General features: G+C 49.5%; 1 protein-coding gene across 4 annotated transcripts in view; it reads left to right on the top strand.

Moving 5' to 3' along the window:
- Positions 1 to 27781, top strand: part of ASAP1 (ArfGAP with SH3 domain, ankyrin repeat and PH domain 1) — a 343719-nt gene that overhangs the window by 302437 nt on the left and 13501 nt on the right. For 2 of the 4 annotated variants that reach the window (XM_043601770.1, XM_043601769.1), the window contains 9 exons: positions 28 to 119; positions 1903 to 2089; positions 2336 to 2421; positions 4254 to 4369; positions 4522 to 4589; positions 5605 to 5712; positions 7769 to 7997; positions 19116 to 19286; positions 27367 to 27436. In XM_043601770.1, coding sequence (XP_043457705.1) covers positions 28 to 119; positions 1903 to 2089; positions 2336 to 2421; positions 4254 to 4369; positions 4522 to 4589; positions 5605 to 5712; positions 7769 to 7997; positions 19116 to 19286; positions 27367 to 27436 — 1127 coding nt within the window. The remainder of the gene's footprint in view (positions 1 to 27; positions 120 to 1902; positions 2090 to 2335; positions 2422 to 4253; positions 4370 to 4521; positions 4590 to 5604; positions 5713 to 7768; positions 7998 to 19115; positions 19287 to 27366; positions 27437 to 27781) is intronic. The other 2 variants (XM_043601772.1, XM_043601771.1) reach the window with 1 other exon arrangement.

The raw sequence follows: 27781 nt of genomic DNA, 5'->3' as shown, positions 1-27781 counted from the left end.
GACTGTATTGTGTTTTGTATGTTACAGCTGGCCAAGAATGTAGGAAACAATAGTTTTAATGATATTATGGAAGCAAATTTACCCAGCCCCTCACCAAAACCCACCCCTTCAAGTGATATGTAAGTACTTCTAATAGACTGAATTCTTTACTATTCTGTAATTGTTCTTCTGCACTCCCAAGAATCGTCTTAAAGGTTATAGTATTTTTTTCCCCAGAGGAAATCCCATTATGAGGAAAGCTCAGAGCACAGAAAAGTATTGTGGAGTGAGTGCATTTCTGGAGTGCTGGAGTGCACAGATTATGTTCCCTGGCCCCTTCCCCTAGGTAGTTGCAGCTGCTCTGTGGAGAAAGTGTCTTCACATCGACAGTTCATTCCAAATCATGGCCTGTTGTGAAAACATTAACACGTATTTATTTTTGAGAGACAGAGCATGAGTGGGGGAGGGGCAGAGAGAGAGGGAGACACAGAATCCGAAGCAGGCTCCAGGCTCTGAGCTGTCAGCGCGGATCCTGACCCGGGGCTTGAACTCACAAACCGCAAGATCATGACCTGAGCCAAAGTCGGACGCTTAACCGACTGAGCCACCCAGGCGCCCCACGGCTGTCTTATCTTAAAAGGACTTTGACCTGAGGGTAAAGAACACCCATGAAAGTCAGATCTTGGTTACCAAGCAGAATCTACCAAAGTCTGCCGTCAGCCAGCTCGCCCCTTCACTGCCGACCCAGAATGAAAGGAACAGGCATCACCTCGCTTTTAAACAGTGATGGCTATGGCTGTGAGATGGGGCGGTAGCAGGCTCCACACACGGAGAGGCTTTTTGTGAGCAAGAACTCTTAAGTCCGGGGAGTTGGAGCTCTCTCAGAAAGAAGAAAGCGTCTTGTAGGTGCTGTGCATTCCTTCATTCAAAAGATGCCAATGAGTTATTCTCCCCATTTTCAGGTGAAAAAAAAGCAAAGCTCATGAAGATTTAGTAGTTTGCCCCCAGATCGTGCGACTGTTGTGCTATAGAACTAGGATTTGAACCCAAAATCCATCTACTGCTTTTTTATTAAGTGGCTCATGTAACTAGGAAAGTCACGGGGTGAGTTCAGGTATGGTTGGTTCCAGGATGTCAAACGGTATCCTCTGGACCCTAGCTGGCTCACCTGATTCTCCCCTCCCTTACTCTGAGCAGACTTCCATTCCGCCTTTCTGCAAATGGGGCCACTTAGGTCAGATAGCCCTGCAGCTGGGAGAGGGGCTCAGTCCCAGAGCTTGGGACAGACCTTAAAAGCGGAGAAAGGATGAGTCCTCAAGAAGGAAATGCACACACCCAGTCAGACTTCGGGTGTGTTACCCCTGACAGTCTCCTGTTCACAACTGCACCTGCAGGAAAGACAAGCCATCTTTATTGGTCTTTATTCTGGCACTCAATGCTTGGCCTGGGGGTGACCGTAAGGAGGGCCTTAGTGAGCCTCCGTGTTCTTAACTGTTCACATAAGGAGTTGTGTCAGAAGAGTATGATTTTTTCATTGAAGCTCTGGAAACTTCACTGGTCTTTTAGAATTGTTCTTTTAAAATTTCTGTTTTCTTTGTACAATTAGGTGTATCTGATTTTAAGTAGTAAAGAGCAGGTTTCTCTAGGTGTTGTCGAGGTGGAAAAAAATCCACTGTGATCTTCGTGCCCATGAATTTTGTAACTATAGATTGCCTGCACAAACACTAGTAACTATATATCAGTTTCTTCATTCTGTGATGGGATAATGGGATAAGTTGGTCTGAAACCTGGTTGGTTTAAATGCTAAAAAGGAGTATTGGGGAGTATATTTCACTTAAAGAGAACTGTTTTTCAGAAAAATGTAGAGTTTTCTTAGCTCGTAGAAAATAAAAAATGTTTATATGTTCCTTTGCTCTACTTTAGGACTGTACGGAAAGAATATATCACTGCAAAGTATGTAGATCATAGGTTTTCAAGGAAGGCCTGTTCGTCTTCATCAGCTAAACTGAATGAATTGCTCGAGGCCATCAAATCTCGGGATTTACTTGCACTAATTCAAGTCTATGCAGAGGGGGTAGAGCTAATGGAACCACTGCTGGAACACGGACAGGTAAGGCTCCACTAAAATCGTAAGATGAAAGGGAAGGTAGAAAATGACTTTAAAAGCTGACTCCTTTTATTAGAACCCTGCAGAGTGAGATTCTGATACATCGAGTGACCATGTCTAAGTCAGGACAATTTGAGAGTGGAAGGGGCGCTGTTAATAATTACTTCAGGGTGACTGATGTGAACAAAGCTGCTGTGGGCAAAGTAGGACATGCGATCACCTTACTTATACTCATCGTGTCCTTTTCAGGAGCTTGGGGAGACGGCCCTACATCTTGCAGTCCGAACTGCAGACCAGACCTCTCTCCATTTGGTTGACTTCCTTGTGCAAAACTGGTATGCTTTTTGTTTTCTCTGAATATGCCTTATCGTTCACACCAACCAGTCTTCTCAGTGGCCCAGATCAGATATGGACAAGCATTCAGTAAAGGCTTTGCAGGCCATGAGGTCTCTGTCGCAGCTATTCAACTCTACCTAGTGTGAGAACAGTCATAGAGTATGTGTAAATGAGTGAGCATGGCCATGTCCCAATAAAGCTTTATTTATAAAAACAAATGGAGGGCCAGATATGGCCAACAGTAGGCTATAGTTTGCCAACCCTCGGCCTAGAAAGATGTAAAATCCTGTCTGTGTCCAAAACCTGCTGCATTAGGAAAGGTTGAAAGAGGGAAGACTTAACAACACGGGTCAACAGGATCTGTGAGTTTCGTTGTTCATAAGTTCATTAAAAAACTACAGTGTGGGGAGGCCTGGGTGGCTCAGTCGGTTAAGCGTCCGACTTCGGCTCAGGTCACGATCTCACGGTCCATGAGTTCGAGCCCCGCGTCGGGCTCTGGGCTGATGGCTCAGAGCCTGGAGCCTGCTTCCGATTCTGTGTCTCCCTCTCTCTCTGCCCCTCCCCCGTTCATGCTGTGTCTCTCTCTGTCTCAAAAATAAATGTTAAAAAAAAATTTAAAAAAAAAAAAAAAAAAACTACAGTGTGGGGGGCACCTGTTTGGCTGAATTGGTTAAGTGTCCAACTCTTCATCTCAGCTCAGGTCATGATCTCACTGTTCATGGGACCAAGCCCCATGTTAGGCTCTGCGTTGACAGCACAGGGCCTGCTTAGAATTCTCTCTCTAGTTCTGCCCTTCCCCCATTCATTCGCTCTCTCTCTCTCTCTCTCACTCTCTGTCTCTCTCTCTCTCAATAAATAAACATTTTTTAAAAAGTGCTACAGGGGCACCTGGGTGGCTCAGTCAGTTGAGCATCCAACTTCAGCTCAGGTTATGATCTCACAGTTCGTGGGTTTGAGCCCCATGTTGGGCTCTGTGCAGACAGCTTGCTCAGAGCCCAGAGCCTGCTTTGGATTCTGTGTCTCCTTCTCTCTCTGCCCCTCCCCAACTCGCACACCGTCTCACTCAGTCTGTCAAAAATAAATAAATGTAAAAAAAAAAATTTTTTTTTTTTAAATGCTACCACATGTGTATCTGACTCAATAGCTAATTCACATTTGGGACATGCTCATGGGAGTATAATATTGAACACAGGCAGTTTGGACTTGCTGTATTCTTTAGTGGGTGGTTCTGTAAGCCACGGGATACGAGGAGGAACTGAGCTCATCCAGAGGCGAGTGGTCAAAATAGCGAGGGGATTTGAACTCACATATGAAGAATGGTGCCTGGACGCGAGCCCCGTTGTGTATGTAAATGCCCACACCTCTTCCTCAAATGTAGGACGGTGTAGTCTTTAAGAGCCTTGGCTCTGGGACAGACTGCCTTTTTTCAGATCCCTGCTTGTCACCCCCGTGCCTCGACAGTCTTGAGAGCAAGCCCTTCATCCTGTCTGTGCCCCAGCATTTTCATCTGTGAAACCAAGGTGGTGATGGCCCGCCCCGCTGGGTGGTCGTGGAGAGTTAGTGAAGGAAGGTGCGGAAAAGCTGAGAGGCAGCACCTGTCCCACAGGAGGCACTGAAGACACGCTGGCTGTTCCTGTCATGTGACTTAGACATGTGGGCGTGATGGTAGCGACATCGTGGTGTTTCCTGGGCTTACGAGTAGGTCTCCAACTTGACTCGGCTGTTAGCACCGAGAGAAGTGGTTAATCTGTGGCTTCGAATGCCATTATTTATGTCGCATTTAAATTATATTTGAAATCAGACTCTTTCCCGATAATACTTCATTTTTCAGTGGGAACCTGGATAAGCAGACAGCCCTGGGCAACACGGCTCTACACTACTGCAGTATGTATGGTAAACCCGAGTGTTTGAAGCTTCTTCTGAGGAGCAAGCCCACCGTGAGTGTCGGTAAGAGTGTGACCAAGCGTCTCCGTAACCAGTCCCAGCGTCCGGCCGGCTAAACCGAGACTCGCATGTTCCCTTGTAATTTGATTATTGTCCGTGGTCTCTTCAAGATACACCTTGGGTAATTATGCACGTGCCTTTGCCCCCCGTTTCAGTGAACCAGGCTGGGGAGACTGCCCTGGACATAGCAAAGAGGTTGAAAGCCACCCAGTGTGAAGATCTGGTAAGCCGAACGGAGCTGGGGGCAGGGGGCTGGGGGGGGGGGGGTTGGGGGTGGGGGGCGGGGCCGGGGGGGTGCGGCGTCCATCAGACAGCAGCCGCCTGGAAGTGTCATTCTCAGAGCCTGGGGACGAAATAGATCGTCTTTGTGAACATTGGCTAAAGACATTCAGACGAGCACTATGGCTACATTTGAAAAAGTGGTCAAATGATAAATTTGTCACCCCCATCTGTCTTTTCAGTGCAGTTAGGGACACAGGAGCTAAAAGGCATTTGAGAGGTATTGTTACCAGACAGGCTTGTGGCTTGAGGTCCCGCTTTTTATATGCCAGACCCCTAGGCGTTGTCCGTAGCTCAGTAGTAAAGAATTCCTCAGCAGCCAAAGAATTCCAGAAATTGGGCAGGTAAAGTTCAGCGTATAATGGTTTTCAAAAGGTGAAATGCATGGCTTGCCCCACCGGCCCCACCCTTTCTGATCCCGGTGGTTTTTGCTCCTCCCCCTGGGCCCACGGGGAAGGACGACCCGGGAAGGGTAGGCTCCATCCCCGTGCTTTCTGCCAAGTGTGGACTCCAGGCCAGCCGCTCTGTGTTTGTATCCTCGTGAGAGACCTCGGAGAAGGCTATAGCTCTCCCTGCCCCCGTTTTACGGATGAGAACAGTGGGCCACGATTGAAGCAGGATGTCTGACATGAAAGGCCTGCCTCACACTTCACTAACTCTGATGTTGCCTTCCAGCCAGGAATTTGCACTCGTGAGGCTCATTATAATATTTGAGAAAGCTTTTAATTTCAGAGAGAAGTTCCGTTATCAAAATAAGAAAGGCTCTGCCTAGAATCCTTGGCAACTCCTCTTAGGCTGTCCCGCCATAGCCCGGCCTGTAAAGTCAGAGTTTTGCCCCTTTAAGCAGCGACTGGTGATTAATTTGAAGACAGGAATAAGGTGGGGTTTGCTCCGTGGTCACGTCACAACGGGATGTTTAACCTTTACGTTCCCGTGGTTACACCTGCTGTTACTTTCAGCTGTCCCAGGCTAAATCTGGGAAGTTCAACCCACACGTCCACGTGGAATATGAGTGGAACCTGCGTCAGGAGGAGATGGATGAGAGTGACGACGACCTGGATGACAAAGTGAGTGCCAACAGTGCCACCCGGATGCCTGCTGCCGCTCCCAGGTTTTCTGCACCACACGGGCGAGACCCCTTCCCGAGACTGTCTGGTCTTGTGCCCTGAGGCCAGCGTCTTGGCTTACTCTCCGATCCTTGCTGGGTGCCACAACTGTGTCAGTCAGGACTCCTCAAAAACCAGGCCCAGTAGGATGTGGTTGAAGGGAGAGGGAGAGAGAATGGAATTTATTTTTAGGAATTGACTCACATGATTGTGGGAGCCGGCCAGTTCACAATGTATAGGGCAGGCGGGCAGGCCGGAGATCCCAGCAGGATTCGATGGTGTGGTCTTAAGTGCAGACGTCCCCATCTCTTCCCAAAAGCCCTTCAACTTACTGGATGAGGCCCACCACATTATGGAGGGTAGTCCCTTTTAGTCAAACTGTAATTCAAATGTTAATCTCATCTAAAGAAAATCCCTTCCCTGCAGCATCTAGACTGGTGTTCAACCAGACACCTGGGTACCATAGCCCAGCCGAGTGGACACATAAAATTAGCCATCAAAACAGCTAATTAGTACATAAAAAGGTGTTACGTGTTGAGGACTTAAGTATGAACTAGGCCGTGGGAAGCACGTTGCCTGTGCTACCTCACGTCGTTGTTACCAAAAGCCCACTGCAGCATTGCAAAGCCCCCATTCTACAGAAGGGAGAACCGACCCGGAGATTTTGCCGCCTAAGGTCTCAAAGCTTGTACATACCGTCTCGGGACTACACCCGGTTCTGACTCTCAGAGATCCTAGCTGCCTCTGAAGGTTCGTTTGTGCAGTTTTCATCAGCTCTGCATTGAGCGTTTCCTCTTTCCTGGGCAGCATTTAAGGAGTGGTTACACAAAGATGTCCTAAAGACATTCTTCACTTTGAGGAGAGATAAATTGTAACGGATGACCGTTACGAGAGCTTGGGGGAAATCCCTGAGACGTGTTCAGAGGACGTGGCAACCGCCTCAGCTTGGCAAGCGGTGAAGACCCTACCAAGGAAGAAGCACTGGAGACGGGTTTCTGAGAGTAGGGAGGAGCTTGCCAAGCAAAGAAGTGGGGAGGAACACATCTTTCCAGGGAGGGAGAGCAGCACGTGCAAAGGCCAAGGGGTCCTGGTAGAGCTGGAAGTCTGGGGAAGGGTTGGAAGCCCAGTGTGGAAGGCGCCTTGGAGTAGGTTTGGGGGGAGAGGGGTCTGGTGGCCCAGGTCAGGAAGCACATTACGGGCCACATTTGGCCTTTGGGCCTTATCCACAGAGATTACCTGTCAGAGGAGCCAGCTTCCCCACCGGCCCTGGCCGCCGTGTGGGAAATAGGCTGGAGCTGAAAGCAGCTGCAACACGGACCCGAGGGCTCTTCGGGAGGCCTGTGTCCTTGGGGGCTGGTGGGCGCCTGCACCCGGCGTAGGGCACTTCTGAGCTCTCCACACGGGTCCTGGTGGCTCTGGGTAACCTTGAGGCTTCTGCCTTGGGAAGTTACATGGATGCCACTGCTGTCACCAGGAGTGCAAACACAGGGGACACCCTTATAGGCAACTGAAGACAGTTTTGAATTGGAGAGGCCGGGCTTGGACCCACAGGTCTGAATCGTCAGTATCAGGCGTCACTCCGGGCCACGGCGTGGAGGCTGCTTTCTAAGGGGACGTAAAATGAACAGGGAGGCAAGCACGGAGGACTTCGACTTGAGAGGGTTGACCGGGGAAGGAACACGGTGTAGAGACAACACTCAGGTGGGAAGCAGTGCCGTGCTGGCAAGAGTAACCTGCACAGGCAGGCATCTGTTCATTAAAGGTTGCGTCCGACTGTGACCTTAGGCTTCTGAACGCTTGCGGTCGCTAACCAGTGCCTCCCTGATGTGACCCTGCTGATGGTGAGCAGGGAATCAGGGGTGCGAGGTCTGCATCCTTCTCTTGTTGCTGGGTGGCGGCTGACCTCGGAGCACACAGAGAGGCACAGGACCCTGTGCACCTGTGCACCAGGCACAGCGGAGCCTGGAGTGTCGTGCTCGGTGAGTCCTTGCCCACTGCGCTGTTCTGTCCTCCTCAGCCGAGCCCCATCAAGAAAGAGCGCTCGCCGAGGCCTCAGAGCTTCTGCCACTCCTCCAGCATCTCCCCCCAGGACAAGCTGTCACTGCCAGGGTTCAGCACCCCGAGGGACAAGCAGCGGCTGTCCTACAGCGCCTTCACCAACCAGATCTTCACCTCCGTAAGCACAGACTCACCCACGTCACCAACCACAGAGGCACCCCCGCTGCCTCCGCGAAACGCCGGGAAAGGTACGGACTTTGAGAAGGGCTTTGTGACTCCATCCTCAAAGCTAGTGCAGCCTCGAGGTAAAAATCGCAGGGTGCATCTGTGTGGCAGAGTATGGAACGTGACGTCAAGGACAGCTCGAAATAGGGACCTTGCCATTTGCTATAAGCACCAACAGTAAAATAGTGTTGTGGGCATGCCTCATGTGTTGTGCTGTACTCGTCTCACAACAGTCCTGTGGGGTATGTGCTCTTGTGCCCGTTTTATAGATGAGGAAACTGAGGCTTGCAGAGGGAGAGTGGCTTGCCCAAGGTCACACAGCCGGTAAGTAGTAGAGTGGAGATTCAGTCCAAGGCCCACCTGGCACCAAAACCTGGGCCCTTTCCTGTCTGCTGTGGGGTGGGATTCTTCTCTGAACAGTTACTTTTCTCTGCACTAAGATGTCTCTCTTCTGAAGATGTTGGTAGTTACGAAGCCCATCTCGTTCTGTGCTCACAAAAATGAGGTGGGTGCTACGGTTGCTGGCATCCAGCAGACAAGGGGACTGTGGTGCAGAGATGTGGGGTAATGGGCCTCCCGTTCTCAGATATCTGTGATTCTTGCCCGGGTCGTATATGACCTGAGCCCACACTCCTATGATTTCTGATGAGGATTGTTTTTCCACGAGACCCTACCTGGGACGAATCTTACCCAGAAGAGGGTTGCTGCGTAGAGAGCGTTGTCAGATGTCTCCACCGGGCTATCACCGAGGGCTAAGGGTCCACTGCCCTGTTCCATAGCAACAAAGCACATGTCCTGTATGTTGAATCCACAGAGAGTGCTCTGTTCTGAATGTCCGTGCGTTCCCACCTGTGCGAGGACACACTGAGACACAGAAATGGCAACATTAAAGGGTCACCCCAGCCAGGGACAAATTGAGCGCTATAGTATAGCTTTGGGTTTGGTCTCAGCCAATAAATCCAAGTGCACGATTCTCCCTGTGTGCTCAGCTCATGCTAACACAGGTTCCAAAGGGCCTCTCCGTACACAATGCCATGCCTCTTTGAATCACACTGGGGCTATTTTCTGAGAAATGTGAGCTTTATTCAGAACAGCATTTTTTCAGAGCTCATTCTCCATTGAAATAGTGTTATAAATGGGAGCTGTGTTCTTAGACCCCAAATGGCCTCATAGATCATAAAATAGTGGAGAAAAGTTAAAATAAGGTTTTGGCATGAACAGGACCCATCAAAGATAACTAGTGATCATAACGTAAGAGTAACAGCATGCATGAGCCAGTGGTTTAACCCGCCAGTGTTCTTTTACCATTCCATACGTTGTACGAGAAGGTATGCAAATAAGGCATCGGAATCCATATTGAAACACTGACATCTCAAGTTGCGGATCTGTTCTTCACTGTGAGAGTACTATGTTGCTGCCCACCTCTGGGTAATGAGATTTCCCCATCAGAGTAGCAATCTCCTAAGATTTCTGTACCCAAAGGAGACCACGAAAAAACCTCCAGACCATTCTAAAATAATCAGAGAAATTACTCTGAACGTGTTCATATCCCTGATTGTGGTTACCCATGTGGTAGTGTTGACCTATCTAGATAGATAGGACAGGCCTGCACCTGTTGAGGGAACCTCCAAGTAATGGAGAATCTTGAAAAAAGTCTAAAGGAGAGGACATCAGAGTCCTGGGGGCCAAGAGACCACCTCACCTCCCATCACCCCTTCCTGTAATCTCATCTCAAGGGGACACAGAAACCCACAAAATAACACTATCTGACTTGACGCCAAGCATCTGTCTCCTGCCTGGAATAAATTCTATCTAGCTCTTTACCAAAGGCCCGGAAGACAAAGACCAAATGTGTTAAGTGATCCAGCTGGTAAAGCAAGGGCTCGGAGACTTGGCCGTAGCCACCATGGTCAGCTCCGGACCAGCTTCACTTCCCTCACGGCCCCGCCCCAGAACTCCCAACACTGAGAGCAGAAATCCCTCTCTGCTGGAACCTGAGTGTTCCTCCAGGCTGCTCATAGTGGGACGTCGGATGCAGAGAGAGCCAGGCAGCAGGGGCTCCCCTGGACTTTACGCAGGGGAGCTGTGCCCCGCAGCCAGCCTGGCTCATGGGCCCCCACATTTGGAAAAGTGACCATGTTTAGAATGGAGATCTTAGAAGACATTGTTGAAGGTCAGCTGACGCTCTGTGCAGAGAGAATTCTCCTCTGTTTTATGGCCCTTACTTTTTTTTTTTTTTTTTTTTTTTTTTTTCAGTTCATTCTGTTGAACTGGTAGAACCATTTGCATGAAAACAAGGATGTCTTGAATCTGTCGTTTGGTTGCTCATTTTCCACGGAAGTGATGTCGATGTCTCTGCTTGTGGCAGCGGCCATTTCCACACCGTGAATTTAGGGCTCTGGTGGATGGAGGCTTCCGGTGAGGCCTAGTGGACACTCATGATCCAGTCCCTGCTAATAAGAGGAGTACAGAGGGGAAGAGGGGAGAGAGTTATTCTGAGTCCGCGCAGGAATATTTTCCAGAATCTGCAGCTGCCTCATCAGAACGCGAGGCAGTGTGACCTCAGTTGCCGTCCAGCAAAGTCTCCTTGTGCTCGAGCAGGGCTGCAGTTGGAGTGGGAAGGCTCAGCAGTTCAGAACCCCAAAGTCACCACTCTTAAGCCTTAGACAGACATATTTTGCTGCCTAACCTCTTCAGACCTGTGAAACCCAGCAAGTTTAAGTCAAAGCTGCAAAAATTGATTTATGCAGAAGGCACTCCCTTGTGATCTACACCTGCCCCCCACTTTACAGTTAGGTCTATTAAGACTGGAAATTCTTCCAGCTTGCCAAAGTTAGGTCTTTCATCTTTCAGCTAAAATTAATGTCCTAGAACCTGGATTTCTGAGAGCCAGAGGGAGCTGAAAGGTGATCGCAGTCCGCAGCCCATCGTATAGCTGAGAAAACTGAGCCCTGGGAAGGGTGAGGAGCTGATCTGAGATCCACACAGTGGCTGTTAGAGGATAGAAAGTAAAAAATGGGCCTTAAGCCTCATCAAACCAGACCTTCTAGTGTCTTCTTTTCCACACTGAGGCAGGCCGTCAGTCACTGCCTTGCGTGTCTCGTGGACTTGCCCTGAGAATCCAGTGAGACAGTGTGTAGGGAAAGCATTTGGTAAAAGGCAAAGCTGTGAAGTCCCATGAGAGGCGCCCCTGGGACTGTCCGGCCGTGACCACAGACCTCTCTGGGGCACAGAGGACGTGGTGAGCAGCATGGTGCCGTGCTTGTGCTTGGCTGGTTGGTTGGTCGGTTGGATTTAACTCTGTTTCTAAGTGGTCTTAAGCTGTAGAACCGCGGTTTTCTTGCATTGTACAGTTCCGCATCTTTTACGTAACAGGGACACAAACCGGAGCTGACGCGAGGCGTTATGCAGGCTAATGAGAGGTATGGGAAGCATCTGGCCAAGCGTCTGGCACAGAGTGAGTGCCCCGTGAGGACACTGCTGCTTACACCACAGCCACCCCAGCTCCTCGGCTCTAAAAAGACTCCTCTGGGGAGAAGGAAGCCAGGGTGACGTCACCCAAGTCCCATAAGTGAGCAGGTGTTCTGACGCGAACCTGGTACAGCGCAGGTGCCTTGTGCTCAAGGAGAGGCTTTGTCAAGTAAATGATCAGTGAATGCTAAGTCTGACCTCAGGAAGCATGTTTGAATTACTTAAAAGAACTAACTTTCCAAAGTTTGAGAAACACGTACCGCTGATGTTAATCACGGCTTTCTCCCGTCTGCTCGCGGAGTCGGGACCCTAGAACCCGGCATTCCGTAGCCCCTGTGAATGTCGGGTGAACACCTGTACGACTTCGTGCCATTGCACTGATGCACGGACCCAGCAGGCGGCCAGCACAACACGGAGCATGGGGCTGGCAGGCCGAGGGTCCCAGTGGGCACTCGCTCCTGGGTGCTCACGTCAGAGTGGCGGGCCAGGTGCCCCCTCTGCCGTCAGCTCAGGTGAGGACACTCAGCACCCTCGCGAATCCCAGAGCAGAGCTTGAGAGTCACGCACTGTCTAAGGCACATCAGCCTGTAGAGCCGCACTGCGGGGTCCTGGGCAGCCGTGAGCCCCTGGGGGGCAAACCTCACTTCCTCCTCCTCCAAGAAGCCTCTTTCCCTTGGGCCACCCAAGAGACGGGGCCCCTTCCGCGAACGTGTAATCCTCTCCCAGCCCTGGGCTCTTTTTAATATTTAGCTGATCTTGCTGGGCTCCAGATTCTTCACATGAGAAACAGGATTGGGTGCCTGCCTTGTTGGCTCCTTGTTGGCTCACTGCTTGGAGACACGAAATAACGTTCATAACGACGAGCACATAGCAGGTGCCCGTCGGACCGGGATGCTTTTGATCGTCCTACATGCGTTCGGTTCAACACATGTTCTGGGCCCTGGGAATTCAGCAAAGAAGGGAGAGAAGGCCGCGAGATGTGGCCTGTGCCGCGTTGGAGGAGGAAGGCCAGGGAAGTCTTCGGTCGCTGTGCTGCAACACAGGGGCTGCGAGTGAGCTGTCCTTGCCCCTGGCACGGAGCAGGTGTGCTGAGTCAATACTTTTGAGCGAATAAACAGCAGGATCAGTGAAAAGCTGTCCCAGAAATGTGTGGCCAGAGTCAGGAGGGGACAGGCCACTAACATGACACCAGATATCTTGGGCGTGTGTGGTTGACTTGCTGAAAGTCTACAGAACGTATGTGGCATTAGGCCCCAACATGGTGTGTGAGCGTCTTAGACCACATTCCTGCGACTTTTCATTTGAGGTCTGGAGCAATAATCAGGGCAGAGAGGAGGTGTCCTCAGGACGTGAAGGTGGCCTGTTGTCATCAAAGTGCATTGCAGGGTGACTCCAGCTTGCCTAGGAATTATTTTCCTAGTAGCAGCATTATTCATATATTGATGACTTTACAGTTTCCTCAGTGTTTTTTTTTTTTTAATCTCATGGGAAGATAACCATTTGAGTGGCTCCATATTGAACCTTTCCATGGGCTGTCATCCTTCATCCATGTTGGATTTTTTAAATTTTTTGGCCTGTTTTATCAGTCTCCCCTGATCCTTTTGAAAGCGTGGCACATCTATCTGTCCCCTGCCACTGGCCACGTTGCAGGCCACGAGCGTGTCCGGGATTTTTTGCCCTCAGCAGTGGCCACTGGCACAGGCTCACTGACTAAAGTCACCTGACCGCCAGGTGTGGAAAGGGAAGCAGAGGGAATCTTTGTTGTGCTTCTTACGTAAGGAGATGTACGAGTGATTGTTAAAGAACCACCCTCAGGCCCTTGAATCCAGGTACTATCCTGTTTTTATTGGTGTTCTGGAAGGAGATTGAAGGATGGAGAATAGCTAATGCCGTGTTGTATGTAGCGCAGTATCATGGCTGACTTGTACTGCTGTGCCGGGGTCCCGCCCAGCCCTGTCGCTGACTGCGCGGCCTCCCCACATACTCCCCTGCACCTTGCCGTGCCTCTGTTTCCCCATTTGAGTGTGAGGATAATAGTGCCCTCCTTATGCACACAGGGTCCTTCTTGATATAAATACATGTGTCTCCATCTTTTTTTTTTTTAAGATTTTATTCATTTTTAAGTAGTGACACCCAACGTGGAACTCGAACTCACAGCCCCAAGATTAAGAGTCACATGCTCCGCCAACTGAGCCAGCCAGGCACCCCTGTCTACTTTTGAAAGTAGCAACTGTTAACTTTTCAGCTCTATACCGTGAAAAGCATTTGTCTTGTCCAGAGTTGTGTAGATAGAATTTCTGCTGTTAGCACTTACTGTGTCTGGCATGGCATGTTTAGAATGTGTACCTTATACTTCTGTAGACAGTGTTCTCAGAAATTGTCAAGACAATTTTTAAAGCTGTCTTCTGGGTCTTGTTTTCTTACTTGAAATTTCAAGGCTGTGCTTGCATTTGGCCTTCCAGCACGGCAGACCTCTGTATGTCTTGTTTTACTAAAAACCAAATGTCCATGTAGGACAATGAAAAAGCATCCTCCTAATTTGTGCCATGAATTATTTTCATACAGTTGTACTGACTGTTCAGAATGGGCCAGGCACTGAGAGACATGAAGACAGCATGAATCTTGCCCTGAGGGACCTTCCAGCCTGAGAAAGAAGAGAAAATCGAGCTGTAATGAAGCGTAGATATTAAGTGCCATTTAGCTTTGTGGAAGGTCACAGGTAGAAGCAGCTGCCCCAGGGCAAAGGGGAGGGGTTAGAGAAGGCTCTGGATGAGGTTCCATTTGAGCAGACCCTTCACAGATGGGGTGCAGAGGTGAGGAGGGAACACAGTCAGCCCAAGGTTCTGGCCAGGGAAGACGTGGGGTCGTTCACAGGAGGAGAGCAGGGTACCATCAAGGATGAGCATCCCGCCTCCAATCACATACAGCCAGACACATTCGTGTGCTGTGCCTGGCCAGTTTCCCAAACTCTCTGAGCCTTGGGTCTCTGCCACTTTTTTGGTTTTTTTTTAATGTTTATTTTTGAGAGAGAGCAGAGGAGGGGCAGAGAGTAGGAGACCCAAGCCGAAGCAGGCTCCAGGCTCCATGCTGACAGCAGAGAGCCTGAACCGTGAGATCATGACCTGAGCCGAAGTCAGACACGCTTAACCGACTGAGCGACCCAGGTGCCCCTGGTCTCTGCCACTTTATAAGGCGAGTTCTAGATAATGTGTATAAATCTCTCCTGAGTGTTAGGTCAGACACACAACACTCAGGAAACGGTGGCTCTAGAGAATTTAGGAAATGGAGAAGGAGGTTTGAAAAGCATGCCAACGGTGAATTTAGGAATGGGTTTTTTTTAAGAAACAGATTTTAGGTGTACATGAATGGCTTTTCAGAGGCTAAGTGGATTCATTTCCTTGTTGTTGAAGATAAGAGTCCTGTCTGGTGAGGTTTCATTTAAACCGTCTCTGTAGTCCGTGGATGTACTATTTTCCCGTTAGGGGGTTTGGCGAACAGAGGAAATACCAGTTCGTGGGCGGATCTCAGGAAATAGCTGCAGGCTTTTGGGAGTGTGAGTGGTTGGACCCTCGACCTAGAACAAGGGCTTTGCAAACTGCCCAGAGTGAGCATAGCGGCTTCGAGATGGATAGGGACCTCACGTGCGAGCTTCCTGAGCTCTGGCCGTGTGCCGGCCACACATCCGAGGTACAGACCCCATTTAGGGCCTCCCCGAACTGATGACATTGAGGTACTCGTGACAGCGCAGCCCCCAGGAGTCCAGCAGGCGCCACTGGAGCTGAAGGCACAGCACAGCGTCCGAGCAGAGAGGCCCAGAGGGCTCGTGGCTTGTGGAGCAGAGCCCCTGCCGTGCAAACTCTCAGAAAGAGCTGAGTGAGTTGTCTCCTCTGAGAAAGACCTTCCAATAACTTCACTAACCTCACAGTTATTTAGAGCAGTTTTGGAAGCTTTTTAGAGCCATATTTTTAAGAAAAAAGAAACGATAATTTGACATGATAGCCGATACTAGTGGCAAATGACGACTGGGGTGTTTTCTCCTTCCTTCCCCAGGCCCTAACAAGCTGTCCGTGTCACCTCCAAGCGTCCCCCACACCTGTTAATCTTGCCTCTCAGCCTTTTTTGTGTTTGTTCGATGCTGTGTTTATTCTTTCTATTTTGTTTTCTTTTAGCTCTCTTTATCCTGCCAGAATTGCTTCCTTCCTAAACCAGGACTCAGATTATTTTGCATAAAACATCCCCTTTAGCATTTAGAGACTAGTTGCTAATTTTAAAAGTCTTCTGAGCTTTTTAAATCTTAAAAGTATGAAAAAAAAAAAAGTTTAAGTCTGTTTTTCTGGGGCCTCTGTGCTGTCAGCGCAGAGCCTGACACGGGGCTCAAACCCAAGAACTGTGAGATCATGACCTGAGCCGAAATCAAGTGTCGGATGCTCAACCAACTGAGCCACCCAGGTGCCCCTTCAGCCTTTTTTGAACCCGTGCCCTACCAGCCAAGCAGATTTTATGACCCCTCCCCCCTTTTCTGTAGCTTCTATTACAAAACAACAGGTGTATCTGCGTGTGTGTTTTCTGGCCATGAAATTAGATTACTGTATTGAATATTTCTTTTCAAACTTAACATGTCCCTGCTGTTTCCCCCTATTTCTAGTGTTTGGTTGGTCACTCCAAGTGAAACCCTTCTGTCTTTCTTAAGAATCACCAGCCTCGGGGCGCCTGAGTGGCTCAGTCAGTTTAGCGGCCGACTTCGGCTCAGGCCATGATTTCATGGTTCATGAGTTTGGGCCGCGCATCGGGCTCTGTGCTGACAGCTCAGAGCCTGCAGCCTGCTTCGGATTCTGTGTCTCCCTTCCTCTCTGCCCCTCCCCCGCTTACGCTCTGTCTCTCTTTCCAAAAAATAAACATTAAAAAAAATTTTTTTTTTAATCGCCAGCCTTAAAAAGATAGAAGTAGCAGTTCATTCGTCCATGTATCCAATACTATATTAACTAAATTCAACTTACTGTACACCAGGCCAGAAAAACAGCCTGGCCCAGATAGAATTACAGTCTGGTGGGGGAGACAGGCACTAGACAAATAGACAAAAGATAAGTGATTACAGTTGAAAGAAAGTAAGACAGAAGTATGTAATCCTGTGTGGAACACTAATCCCTTCATCTCTGAAATGCTGGCTCAGGAGGCTGGATTTTGCTTGGTTTGTGGTTACAGGACGACTCTGTGGTCTGATGCCTCCTGAAATCAGGTACACCCACAACTTTGCAGAGACAGAGCCCCATTAGTGCCTTGTCTTTGGCAATTTTTGTTTCTCAGACAGGGTTTGGAGCTGATGGAATGACTTTTAGCTGCACTGCAGCAGAAAATCCCTAGGTGGCGATAAAGAGAAAAGTACTAGAGAGAATTTCCTCATTGTCTATTCTCTATTCTCCATTTATTTCCAAGAGGAAAGTTCACTTCCTAATACGGAGCCCTTGCTGTTGTTACCAGTGTTGTTTTCCTCCCGTGAGCAGCGCACGAAGCGCAGTCCTGGCTTTCGGGAACAGCGGCGTGAGGCGGGCGAGCACTGCACCAGGCCCAGAGACCTGCACTCCACAGCCTCACACCTCATGGTGCTGGAACCTTCCACACGCCACACTCCTGCTTTCCTGACTGGGGAGCGGGGGCAACAATGAAAACTCAACGGCAAGAGCAAATACGAACACATTTTGAGAAGTTACAAATCTTTACACAAATGGAAGGCTGTAGTAACAGTCTTTTTTTGTTGACAAAATAGTTCCCACAACTGCAGTGACCGGTGCCATACTCGGGTGCTAATTTGGAGGAACAGCAGGGCTTCTGTCACATATCACATCAGCAGGACAGAGAGGCTAAATTGTATAGCGTGGGCCATTCATTGTATCCTAAGGCAGGTTTTTTTTTAAAAATTTTTTAAAGTTTATTTTTGATAGAGCGAGAGAGAGAGAGAGAACGAGCAGGGAAGGGGCAGAGAGAGAGGGAGACACAGAATCCCAAGCAGACTCCACGCTGTCAGCATGGAGCCCGATGCGGGGCTCAAACTCCCGAACCTCGAGATCCTGACCTGAACCAAAACCCAGAGTTGGACGCTTAACCGACTGAGCCCCAAGCAGATGATCATTTTACTGGGATTGCCAGTACTGACTTCCAAGGCGAGACTGTCTTTGAGAGTCACTGGTGCAAGTCATTGCTGGTACTGACCAGGGATCGACATCGGGAACTAGCGAGGCTTATTTTACCAAAGAAGGAAGCCAGAAGTAGTTGAGCTTTTCTTTTAATACACAGAATGTAAAAAAAAAAAAAAAAAAATACACAGAATTTAAAAAGCTCTTTTGGAGCCTTTCTGGATCACCAGGTATCTACTGTCCTCGTTAAAAATTTGGTATGGCAGTCGTTCTTAGCTTTCTTTGATGTCTTTCCTTTCTTTGTTTTTTGTTTTTTGTTTTTTGTTTTTCAACGTTTATTTATTTGTGGGACAGAGAGAGACAGAGCATGAACGGGGGAGGAGCAGAGAGAGAGGGAGACACAGAATCGGAAGCAGGCTCCAGGCTCCGAGCCATCAGCCCAGAGCCCGACGCGGGGCTCGAACTCACGGACCGCGAGATCGTGACCTGGCTGAAGTCGGACGCTTAACCGACTGCGCCACCCAGGCGCCCCTGTTTTTTGTTTTTTAATGCTTGCAGAAATAGTTGTCCGTGAACACAGTTAAACCATAAACCTGGTAATTCTCTGTAAAGAGATGTTTGTCAAAGTGTGCAACACACAGTGCCTGGCACGCACCAGCCACTTCAGTGCGAAGAAACAAAAAATACCATAATACTAATCCCATAACATCTCTCAAAAACAACTCCAGTTTTTCCTTGAAACGTTAGTCCATAAAGTCAAGTTTTACCGTAGTGTGTGTGTGTGTGTGTGTGTGTGCGTGTGTGTAATATTAATATTTTTAGTGCCATCCTGTCTTCATCTCTGGAGAAAGTTGAGTCTTTTTTTTAAATCTATAGAAACCAGTGTCTAATTTATATAACTTTTTCAGGCTTTCAATATAGTACGTGGTTTATGACTTCTAGAACAGTTCAGAATTGGAGGAAAAAAGAGTTTTTGGATTTCTCATTTTCCCAAGTAATTCTCTGCATTAGATCCTTCCTTCTTGATAAAAGTCATTAAGAACTTTTTTTATGCCAAGTTTGATGACTAAAAGAAAAAGTTGTAGAGAGAAAAATCCTATGCTGTGAATATTTTCATGTTTCGCCGTGCGGCCCCCTGAAGTGTTAGCCTATCCTTTGTTCTTTCTCCGTTGATTCTGCTGGTGGTGCTTTGTTCCTTCTTCCTCAGTAGATTTTATGATGGTCCCACTAAGTTGTCCATTTAAAAATGTTATGTTTGATTTTTCCCACGGTACCTAAATGACCTAACCCCATTAGCAGTCCATGGGATTGGCGTTTCCTTAAAAGCACACGCTTCCCTTTCTTTTCTTGTGATTTTTTTTTTTAACCAGCAATTTGGAAACCCCTGTTTGTGAGTGACTGAGCTGATGGGGTTGGCCGTACCCAGCTTTGAGCTTTGAGCACCATATGCCACATTTGGTGTCTGGAAGTGACTGCATACTGGCTGTTCTGTCTGTGAGCCTGGGATTAACCTTCCTGCCCCATTCGATTCCTTTCTAGGTCCAACTGGCCCACCTTCAACACTCCCTCTAAGCACCCAGACCTCTAGTGGCAGCTCCACCCTGTCCAAGAAGAGGCCTCCTCCCCCACCACCCGGACACAAGAGAACCCTATCCGACCCTCCCAGCCCACTACCTCACGGGCCCCCAAACAAAGGCGCAGTTCCTTGGGGTAAGTCATCCTGAAGTCAGGGCCCGTGCTGCCCGGGCCAGGCAGTGCGTGGGGTGCAGTGGGCAGTGTGGACACTTAGCGCATCCAGCAAACGGACCAGACTGCACACAGGCCGGATGAGGGCTCGGATACACACGGGTGTGATTGCGTTTAAGGCCAAGAAACATCTGGGAAAACACTTAGGCTCATTTAAAAGCCAGAGCGATACGTGAAGTGCTGAGCATTTCCGGTGCACCTGTCACAGAATCTCTTGCAGTCACTGTAGCAACGCTGAGCAGTGGGTATCGCCAACCTCGTTTACGAATGAGGAGACGGAGGCCCAGGAAAGCCGCGTAATCCATTCTCACAGCAGCCAGAATATAAACCAGAAATTTTTCTCAAAATACAAACCAGACCTAGTCACTTCTCACCTTTAAAGCTTTCCTGCTGTGCTTCAGGGTGAACGCCAGCTCCTTGCCCCGGGACCTAGAGGGCTCACCTCTCAGCACCTCCCCTCTGCGCACGGCCCACCCTGCGTCTTCACAGCATGTCAGGCACGCCAGGCTCTCCCTCCCGAGGCCGGTCCGCTGCCTGCATCCGTGTCGTGTGCTTTGAGAGGCTGGCTCCCCTTTGTGCTTCTGGGCTTGAACGTTTCTGTTTCCAGCTCGCCTCCCTACAGGAGCTGCCTCCCCACCCGTTTCCTTTAGAGCACCTGATCACCGTGGAGAAGTACTCTGCATTTGGCTCCTTGGTCTCTCTAGAATGTGAGCTCCATGAGAGCAGGGATTTTGTCTGTCTTCTCTTTAGCGTTTACGTGGCCTAGAATCTAGCCTGTGTACAGTAGGTCCTTGGTAATCACTTGAGAATAGATAAATGTTCACAGAGTCCGTTAGTGACGTTGACAGGGGACAACAAATTTACATCCACAAGGCACGTAATTTCCACCCCGCCTACCTTTTTAGTTCCCCAGAACTCTTCACTAGCCCACAGCAATTTAAATCGGGAAGCAGGAGTCTCCCCAGTGCCCAGGGGGTCAGGCCCACGACAGGCATGCCGAGAAAGAGCAGCTGTACTGAAGGAGCACGTTCGTTTGCCTGGGTCACCTCCTTCTGCCATTGAGTTTCACTGTGGCTTCTCTTTCCTTCGGTTTGAGAGCGTAACTGATAGGTAATTCAGCTGAATGCATTATGAGGCCTCTTCAAAAGTCTGTACTAAGGTGTCATGAACCTGGGGAGCTTCTGGAAAAAGCCATACTTCCCCATTTGCAGGTTAGCACACGTCTGTCATCTGGCCACGGTGCCACAGTGTGTGTGCGAGTATGTCTGTGCCTTTGGCCGTTCGGCTCGCATGTGTACGTGCCTGTCGTCAGGGCCTCTCAGCCCATCTGCTCAGGGAGCCCCTGGCCTCGTGAGGGAGACAGGCAGACAAATGAGTGAGTTCTCTGTACTCTTTAGGACTCACGTGTCCACTGCATCCTGTGGACATGCTGAGAAATCGTGTCAAACTGCAGGGAAAGCTTTGTGGAGGGCCCTGAAGAGTCGGTCCCCCGGTGAGACAGGCCAGGGAGGAGCAGTGGGGGATTCGCACAGCCACACACTGGTATATCGAGTGTGCCCTTGACCTGTCCATGGTCGCCTTCCAGGGCCTTCAGCCATCCCCAGATCTCACCCAAGAGGACTTTGCAGACCCAGATGACATGCCTTCGAAGGGCACGCCCGTGCAGATGTTCAGACCACAGATCATAAACTTTGATCCTGTTGTTGAATCGGTTTTATTTCTGTGTAAAGTTTATAGTGCCTTATTCACCTCATAGGCGCAGTCGGCCTATAATTAATTGTACAAAATCTGTTTTTTGGCTTAGGAATCCTTACTTTCTTAGATAACTTTCATATCACTCAGCAGCAGGCTAGTAGCTGCTGGTCTTATGCATGTTTTGTTCTTTGCTTTTGTGGACAAGGGGCATTTTTCATTAAGAAGCAAAGTCACCACTTTAGGCGAGTTAGTGCCACCAAAAGGGAGCCTTTCGAAGATGGGCGCTGAGCGGTCTGCTGGCCGCTCTCGCCAGCTAGAGCCTCCCACCTACAGCCAGCCATGAGGGACAAACATCAGAATCTGTCTGTGGCATAGAGACAGTTCTCCATGTCACAGGCCTTGGTCATCACTCACAAACAACCCCAAATAGTAATTCTGGGACTCTCAGGGTCATTCTTTCTACATCGGTGTGTGTGCACATATGTGGGATCTACTTAAAGGCACCTATGGACACAGGTATGGTAAGTGCTTGGTCCCTCCCTAGCTCTCTCCCACTGACATCATGTTCCAGAAGCTAGAGGCAGGATCCAGATTGATTATTATTTTTTTTTTTTAGCAAGTTTTTTTTTTTTTTTAATGTTGATTTATTTAGAGAGCAAGCACTCGGTGGGGAGGGGCAGAGAGTGAGAGGGAAAGAGCGAATCCCAAGCAGGCTCCACACTGATAGTCCAGAGCCCTACTTGGGGCTCGATCTCACAACCATGAGATCATGATCTGAGCTGAAATCAAGAGTCAGGCACTTAACCTACTGAGCCACCCAGGTGCCCCCAGACTGATCATTGGTAAAACACATGGAGTATCAGACCCCTAGACCTGCTACGATGCCTCCAGCTTCCATCCATGGATCATCTTTCCAGTGCCTCTCTTGTTCCCCTAATCCTCCCATCTCTCCCCTGCCGAGCTGGAGGCCTTTGGGGACTATCTGAGACCAGGATCCGGGTCTGGTAGGAAGTGGGGGGATACCAGCACGAGGAGGTAGTATAGTCACAGCCTCCTGGCTCCCCCAGGCCTCGTGTACCCACCCCCTGAAACACAACGTGCCTGCCCTATTGAGGTATGCCAGCTTCCCAGGCTACATTCTTTTCTCTAAGATCTGAGCCTTTGCTCATAATGCGCCTCAAACTGTAATATTCAACTCGTGTGTGCTGATGCTTAGTCATCCTTCCAGATCTGCTCTCCAGGGACGCGCCTGAGGGGCCTTCCCAGGCTAGCCACCACCTTACCCCCATTCTGGCCCCTCGGGCACAGGGGTTGCCACAGTGCTGTGTGCACCTCTCTTCCCCAGACCACTGTGAATTTGCAAGGGCATGTGCTGTGTCTCAGAGCAGAGTGCTCCAGTGTGGACCCTGTGCCATACCCAGATCCTAATCAGTCTCTACCACTTGCTAGCCCTGTGGCTTTCAGCAGTTATTTTTTCATTCTTCATCCCTCAGTTTCTCTGGCTGTGAAATGGGGCTAGTTAATAGTAATTATCTAATTGGTTTTTGTCTTAAGTTTTATTTAAGTAATCTCTACACCCAGTGTAGGGCTCGAACTCACAACCCCAAGATCAAGAGTCTCACGCTTCCCCAACTGAGCCAGCCAGGCACCCCAGTACTTATCTAATCTTAACCACAGTTCCAGAAAGTAGAAAATGCTGGGACCCTGACTTTCAGGACACTGAGACACAGAAAGATTAAATCATCTGCCCAAGTTCCCACGGCCGGTACTCGGGGAGCCAGGATCCCTCACCAGCCTGTGTGGCTGGGAGAGCTGCAGTCCTCCCCTCGCCGTGCTCTGTTGTGCTCTGCACATAGTAGCACAGTGATTCTGGGACCGTTCCCCACCTCCGCCTGGCTGTATGCCTCCTCGTCCATCTGTAGCATGGAGCCCTGGTGTGCGGGGAGGGCCACTCAGGCCTTCTCCCTGCCAGAACCACAGTGGCCGCAGCACCCAAAATAGCCCAGGCATCACATTACTGAAGTCCCGCTCTTGTGATGAATTCAGCCATCTGTCTCGGGAGACTGCTAAGGCAGGCTTTTGTTTACAAAACAAGGTGGCTTATAGGCAGATTTGGGTTTTATGGGGAGTTCAGTTTTTCAAGTGGATGTCATTAAACCTCACCTTTGGAGATAAGTAATTTGTTTATAACCTATTCTATAACAGGCCAACACATATTTTAATACAATTTAAGTAACTTACTGAAGAAATGAGAACAAAGGAAGAACAAAGGTAACTAACACATAGTCCAGGAGTTTGATCTCTTCACAAAATGTGTAGTAGAGGTTCACATACAATGGCTGGAAATAGACCACAGATTTGACACTGAGCTTCTTACCAGCAAGAGCAAAAAACAAAAACAAAAACAAAAAAACCTCCAATTATCCAGTTTATGGCGGCCGTAAATTTAACCCACTTCTCATACTTAAGAGTCTTGTAATTAATACCTGAGAGCAACTTGCCCCAAGACCTCCGTCCTTTGGCAGGTGTTCAGAGAAGTCTGTATAGCACACATCACAGGAAACCATAATACGTACTAAAAGAACATTCTGGAAGCCTGGGTTCCAATCTAGGTTCTACCAATCCCAAGCTAAGTGATCTCTGGAAACCATTAGGTTCCTTGTCTTTGTTCACTGGGATTTAAAATTGTATAAGCTTTTTTTTTTTTCTTTTATTGTAGAGCATATACTAGAAGAAAAACCATACCACAAATCAATTCACTTCTCTTATTTCAAGGCCAGAACTTTGGGTGAAAGCCTCAGTATTTGAAATGTCTACTTACTGGAGCAGTATTGGTTTGTAAAAGAGCCTCTGGACAGAAATTTCCCTTTCTTCGGTTCCCCAACATATTTTTATGTCAGCTCCCTGCCCCCCACCCCCCAACCCCACTGTGCATGCAGCTCTAGAAATTAATAATGGTGGCTACCGTCTGTAAATTGTTTCCCCTGTCCTGGGGCCGTGCACTGGTTCAGTCGTCGTCCTATTTAGCCATCATAGCCATCCTATAAGATGGACACCATCACTGTCTCCATTCTATCAGTGAGGAAGTTGAAGCACAGAGTGGTCAAGTGCTTGTAGAAGATCACAAATCCACTAACTTCAGAGCTGTGGTATCGAGGCTCATGTATTTATCCACTTTTCCGGAAGATTCCTGGAGCCTGTGGGTCATTCACTCCTGGGCCAGTGCCCTCCTCTCTCTCCATAAATTCTTGGCCCGAAGTTTCAGAGCTAAAGTAGGTAGCCCCGAGTCTGCCACAACTCCTTCAACTGCTGGCCCAGCATCTGTCTCCAGCTCTCTCTTACACCCAACTTTTGTACGCGAGAGTCCTTTTCCAAGTTGCATGAAGAGAGGAAAAGGGATAAAACTGCTTCCGTGTTTTTGGTCCTTCCTTGAATACTGTCCTTTCTCCAGAAATATGTCTAAGCCACACTTTTCTTCCCAGACGTGGCTCGTGGCCTTTGTCTGGCCACGAGATTGATGGGATTCCTGGCTGCCAGACCACAGAGGCCTTCCCACCAGGTGCGGGGGGAATGCAGCTGTGGGCAGAGAAGCACGTGAGTCCTGCTGACTTCCTTCAGCAAGAGCCTGGTGACTGCTCCATGCCAGAGACTGGGCTGGCCAGTGGGGTCACAAAGACGACCAATGTTCGCCCAATGAGTAAATCCTCATCGTTCTGTTACATTCCATCAGAGAGAGCTATGAATAATCGTTACCATTTGTGTCGCGTTCCCTGTGGCCCTGCACTGTGCCCTGCGCTCCATAATTTATCTCTTGTGATGCTCTTACCCATCTAGTGGGGTAGATACTGTTTGGTTCCCATTATATAAATGAGGGGACTGACGCTTAGTAGAAAAAGCAGAGTGGTCCAAACCCCTACCCACTGGGTGATGGCTTGGCTGGCTCCGAAATTTGCACCTTTAACCACTGCTCTGTGAGTAGTGGTTGTAGGCTAAAAGGAAGGAGGGAGTGGTCAAGCCTGGCTAGGGAAGAATTCCCAGAAGTTGACTTTGGAGATACTCTTTGCAGGGTGTGCAGGAGTTCCAGGAGTTCGGCACGGGTGGGAGGGGTTGGGTGTTGCAGAGAGAAGAGACGGGCAAAGTTACTGAGGCATAAAAACACAGTGTCTTTGGAGACGGAGAGCCCCCTCGAGTGGCCAGAGAGAGCAGGATTAAATGAGGACCCTGGACACTGGAGCTGCAGGTGTCAGGCCACAGCCCCTGGTGTGATGGCTCATCTGTGTGACAGCAGAGTAGGTGACCACAAGCAGCGCGAGGGGCTTTCTGCAACCCTAATGGTCTCGTGGTCAGTTTTGCACATAACAGGGTGAAGAATCACCGGTTTGGAATGTTTTCTACCCGAAAAGGGAATTACCAGATACAGTAGTTTGCCCTAACGTAGAGCTTTCTCTGCCATTTTGATTATTATGGCTCCTGTAAGTCTGAAAGTGTGAGATTTGCCAGCCAGTCCTAAGGACTCACATTGAGCACCAGGCCGGAAAGAAATGCCTACCTGAACATCATTCACAGCTCAGAGGATTTTGTGAGAGGCTGCCAGAGGAGTCCTTCGGTATCAGTGCTGGCTCGTGGAAATACACTGATGGTTAGAAGGAGCATCCTACCGAAATAAAGCTGTATTTGAAAGTCTTGGGTCCTGGTAACGCCAGTTTAGCTTTCTCCTTGCATCAGTGTCCTAGAGTTACAGGAAGTTCTCCTCGTCTTCGCCCTGTGCCAGCCTCCCCCCATCCAGGACAGGCACTGATAGAAGATGGGAGTTTAGTACACATCCTGGTAGCAGGCTGCTCCGCTCTGTATCACAGCTCTCACCCCTGCCAGCTACTTGACCTTGGGCTCGGCTTTACTGCTTCGTGTTTCTTCATGAACAAAATGGAGGGGAACCGTATTACGCGTGCCGTAGACGTGATTCCCGTGATGTGCGTATACCTTACCTCACAGTAAGTGCCCAATAAACGGTAGTCGCTATTATTGGTGATTGCTATCGGGCCATCATGGTGGGCAGTGAAAAGTCTGTAGACTCACGGTGGAGACTTCCAGGTACGTCATGTAGCCATGTGACTTACAGCCATTGTTCACTTACCCTCGTTTCCTCATCTTCAGAATGAGGATAATGACACCAGCTGTTCATGTCGTTGTGAGGAGGAGAAGCATTTGGGCAGCCGTAGGTGCTATGGAGCAGACCCACCACGTAGGACGCAGAGCTCAGTGCTTTGCCCAGTGCTGTCCTCTGCAGCCGCCCTCCTGTTTCTGAGCCTCCTCAGCGAAGCCCCTTCCCGGTGGCACCTGGGAGATACTGTGGGTGTCTAGGGGACGAAAGGGACCTTGGGAAAGGCAGGCAAGGAAATGAGCTAGAGCACAGAGACGACCGCCCCCCTGCAGGTTCGCCGGGATTCCTCCAGGAGAGCCTGGCAGCTTGGGGCTCTGTGCTCCTCCCACCATGGGACGGATCACAAAAGAGCCCCCTTTATTCTAGCCAGGCTTTCTGCCTTCTGGACGCAGAACACGTATCTGGTTCTGCCGCTCCGCCATGAGAAAATGCATCAGCGTTCAGGTGCATGTCCCCCGAAAGGACTCTCTGTGTTCCTCTTACCAGTTAGACACGTTTTTCTTTCATAGCACCCAACCCTGTGCAACACTCCTCTCATCCCGCGTGGTCAGTATATTTGGTGTGTGTACGTCTCCCAGGCCAGATCACAGACTCTGCAAGAGCAGTGACATCTCATTTGCTTTTGTGCCTCCTGCTCCACATTCATGCCTTGCACACAGTAGACACTTAATAAGTGCTATGTTTGAGTGAACGATCAGATTCCTGGCCAGTTATCACCGCCCTGCTGAACAGTGGCCACATCCACGTGCATGCACACACACACACACAGAGTTTGTGGGTTGTGTATTTCTTCTGAGTCTGGCTCCCAGGGCTAGTCTCCTGACACAGGAACCTCCAGGTGAGTTTGAGGTTTGACTCTTCTCTCCCTGCCCCCAAGCTGAGGACAAGATCCTGAGGCAGTAGGACATCCCCAAAGCCCTGTGACCTTAGAGGCCTCGCCTGGGAGCAGGCTGCGCCATCTTTGCAACATACTCCTTTAATAGCAAGGAAAACATCGTCAGAACCCAAGCCGATGCTTTGGTTTTGTTTCGTTATGTTTTGTTTTAAAGTTAGAAGTGCATACCGTTCTAGCTTGGGTTTTTTTAATTCCCTTCTGGAACCAAAGGGGTGCCTGTCTGCGAAGTCCTACATCCCTCTGTTCCGTTTCCCTGTCTGAAGATGTGACTCTGCCTCTGGTTTTCCCTGCAGGGAACGATGTGGGTCCATCATCGTCGAGTAAGACTGCAAATAAGTTTGAGGGACTATCTCAGCAATCGAGGTAAGCCACCCTCCTGCTTTCTCCCCCGGTGGGGATCACGGGTGACTGTTGTGAATCCTAGGAATGGGTTTTAGTGGCAGTCTACCCAAAGTGTGGCCCACCAGCCGGGGCTGGTCGTGAGGAGCTCAGTGTTCACAGTGGTGGGCACGCTCACGTGTCTCGTGGCCAGTCGTGCGAGCCGCTCTCGCCGAGTATGTCTGTGAGCGGCACGGCTCTCCTCCATCCAGGGTCCCTGGGGGGGACAGACCCCACTTCCCTGATGTCACAGAGTCTTACCAGGAGGAGATTTTAATTTTAGTATTTTAACAAGTAGCTCTGTTTTGTTACTTTCCCTCTTGACTCCTT

The sequence above is a fragment of the Prionailurus bengalensis genome, chromosome F2 (genome assembly GCF_016509475.1).
Source record: "Prionailurus bengalensis isolate Pbe53 chromosome F2, Fcat_Pben_1.1_paternal_pri, whole genome shotgun sequence".
In the NCBI taxonomy this organism is placed as follows: Eukaryota; Metazoa; Chordata; class Mammalia; order Carnivora; family Felidae; genus Prionailurus; species Prionailurus bengalensis.
The sequence above is the reverse complement of the archived record's forward strand: the minus strand, read 5'-3'. Positions and strand labels throughout refer to the sequence as shown.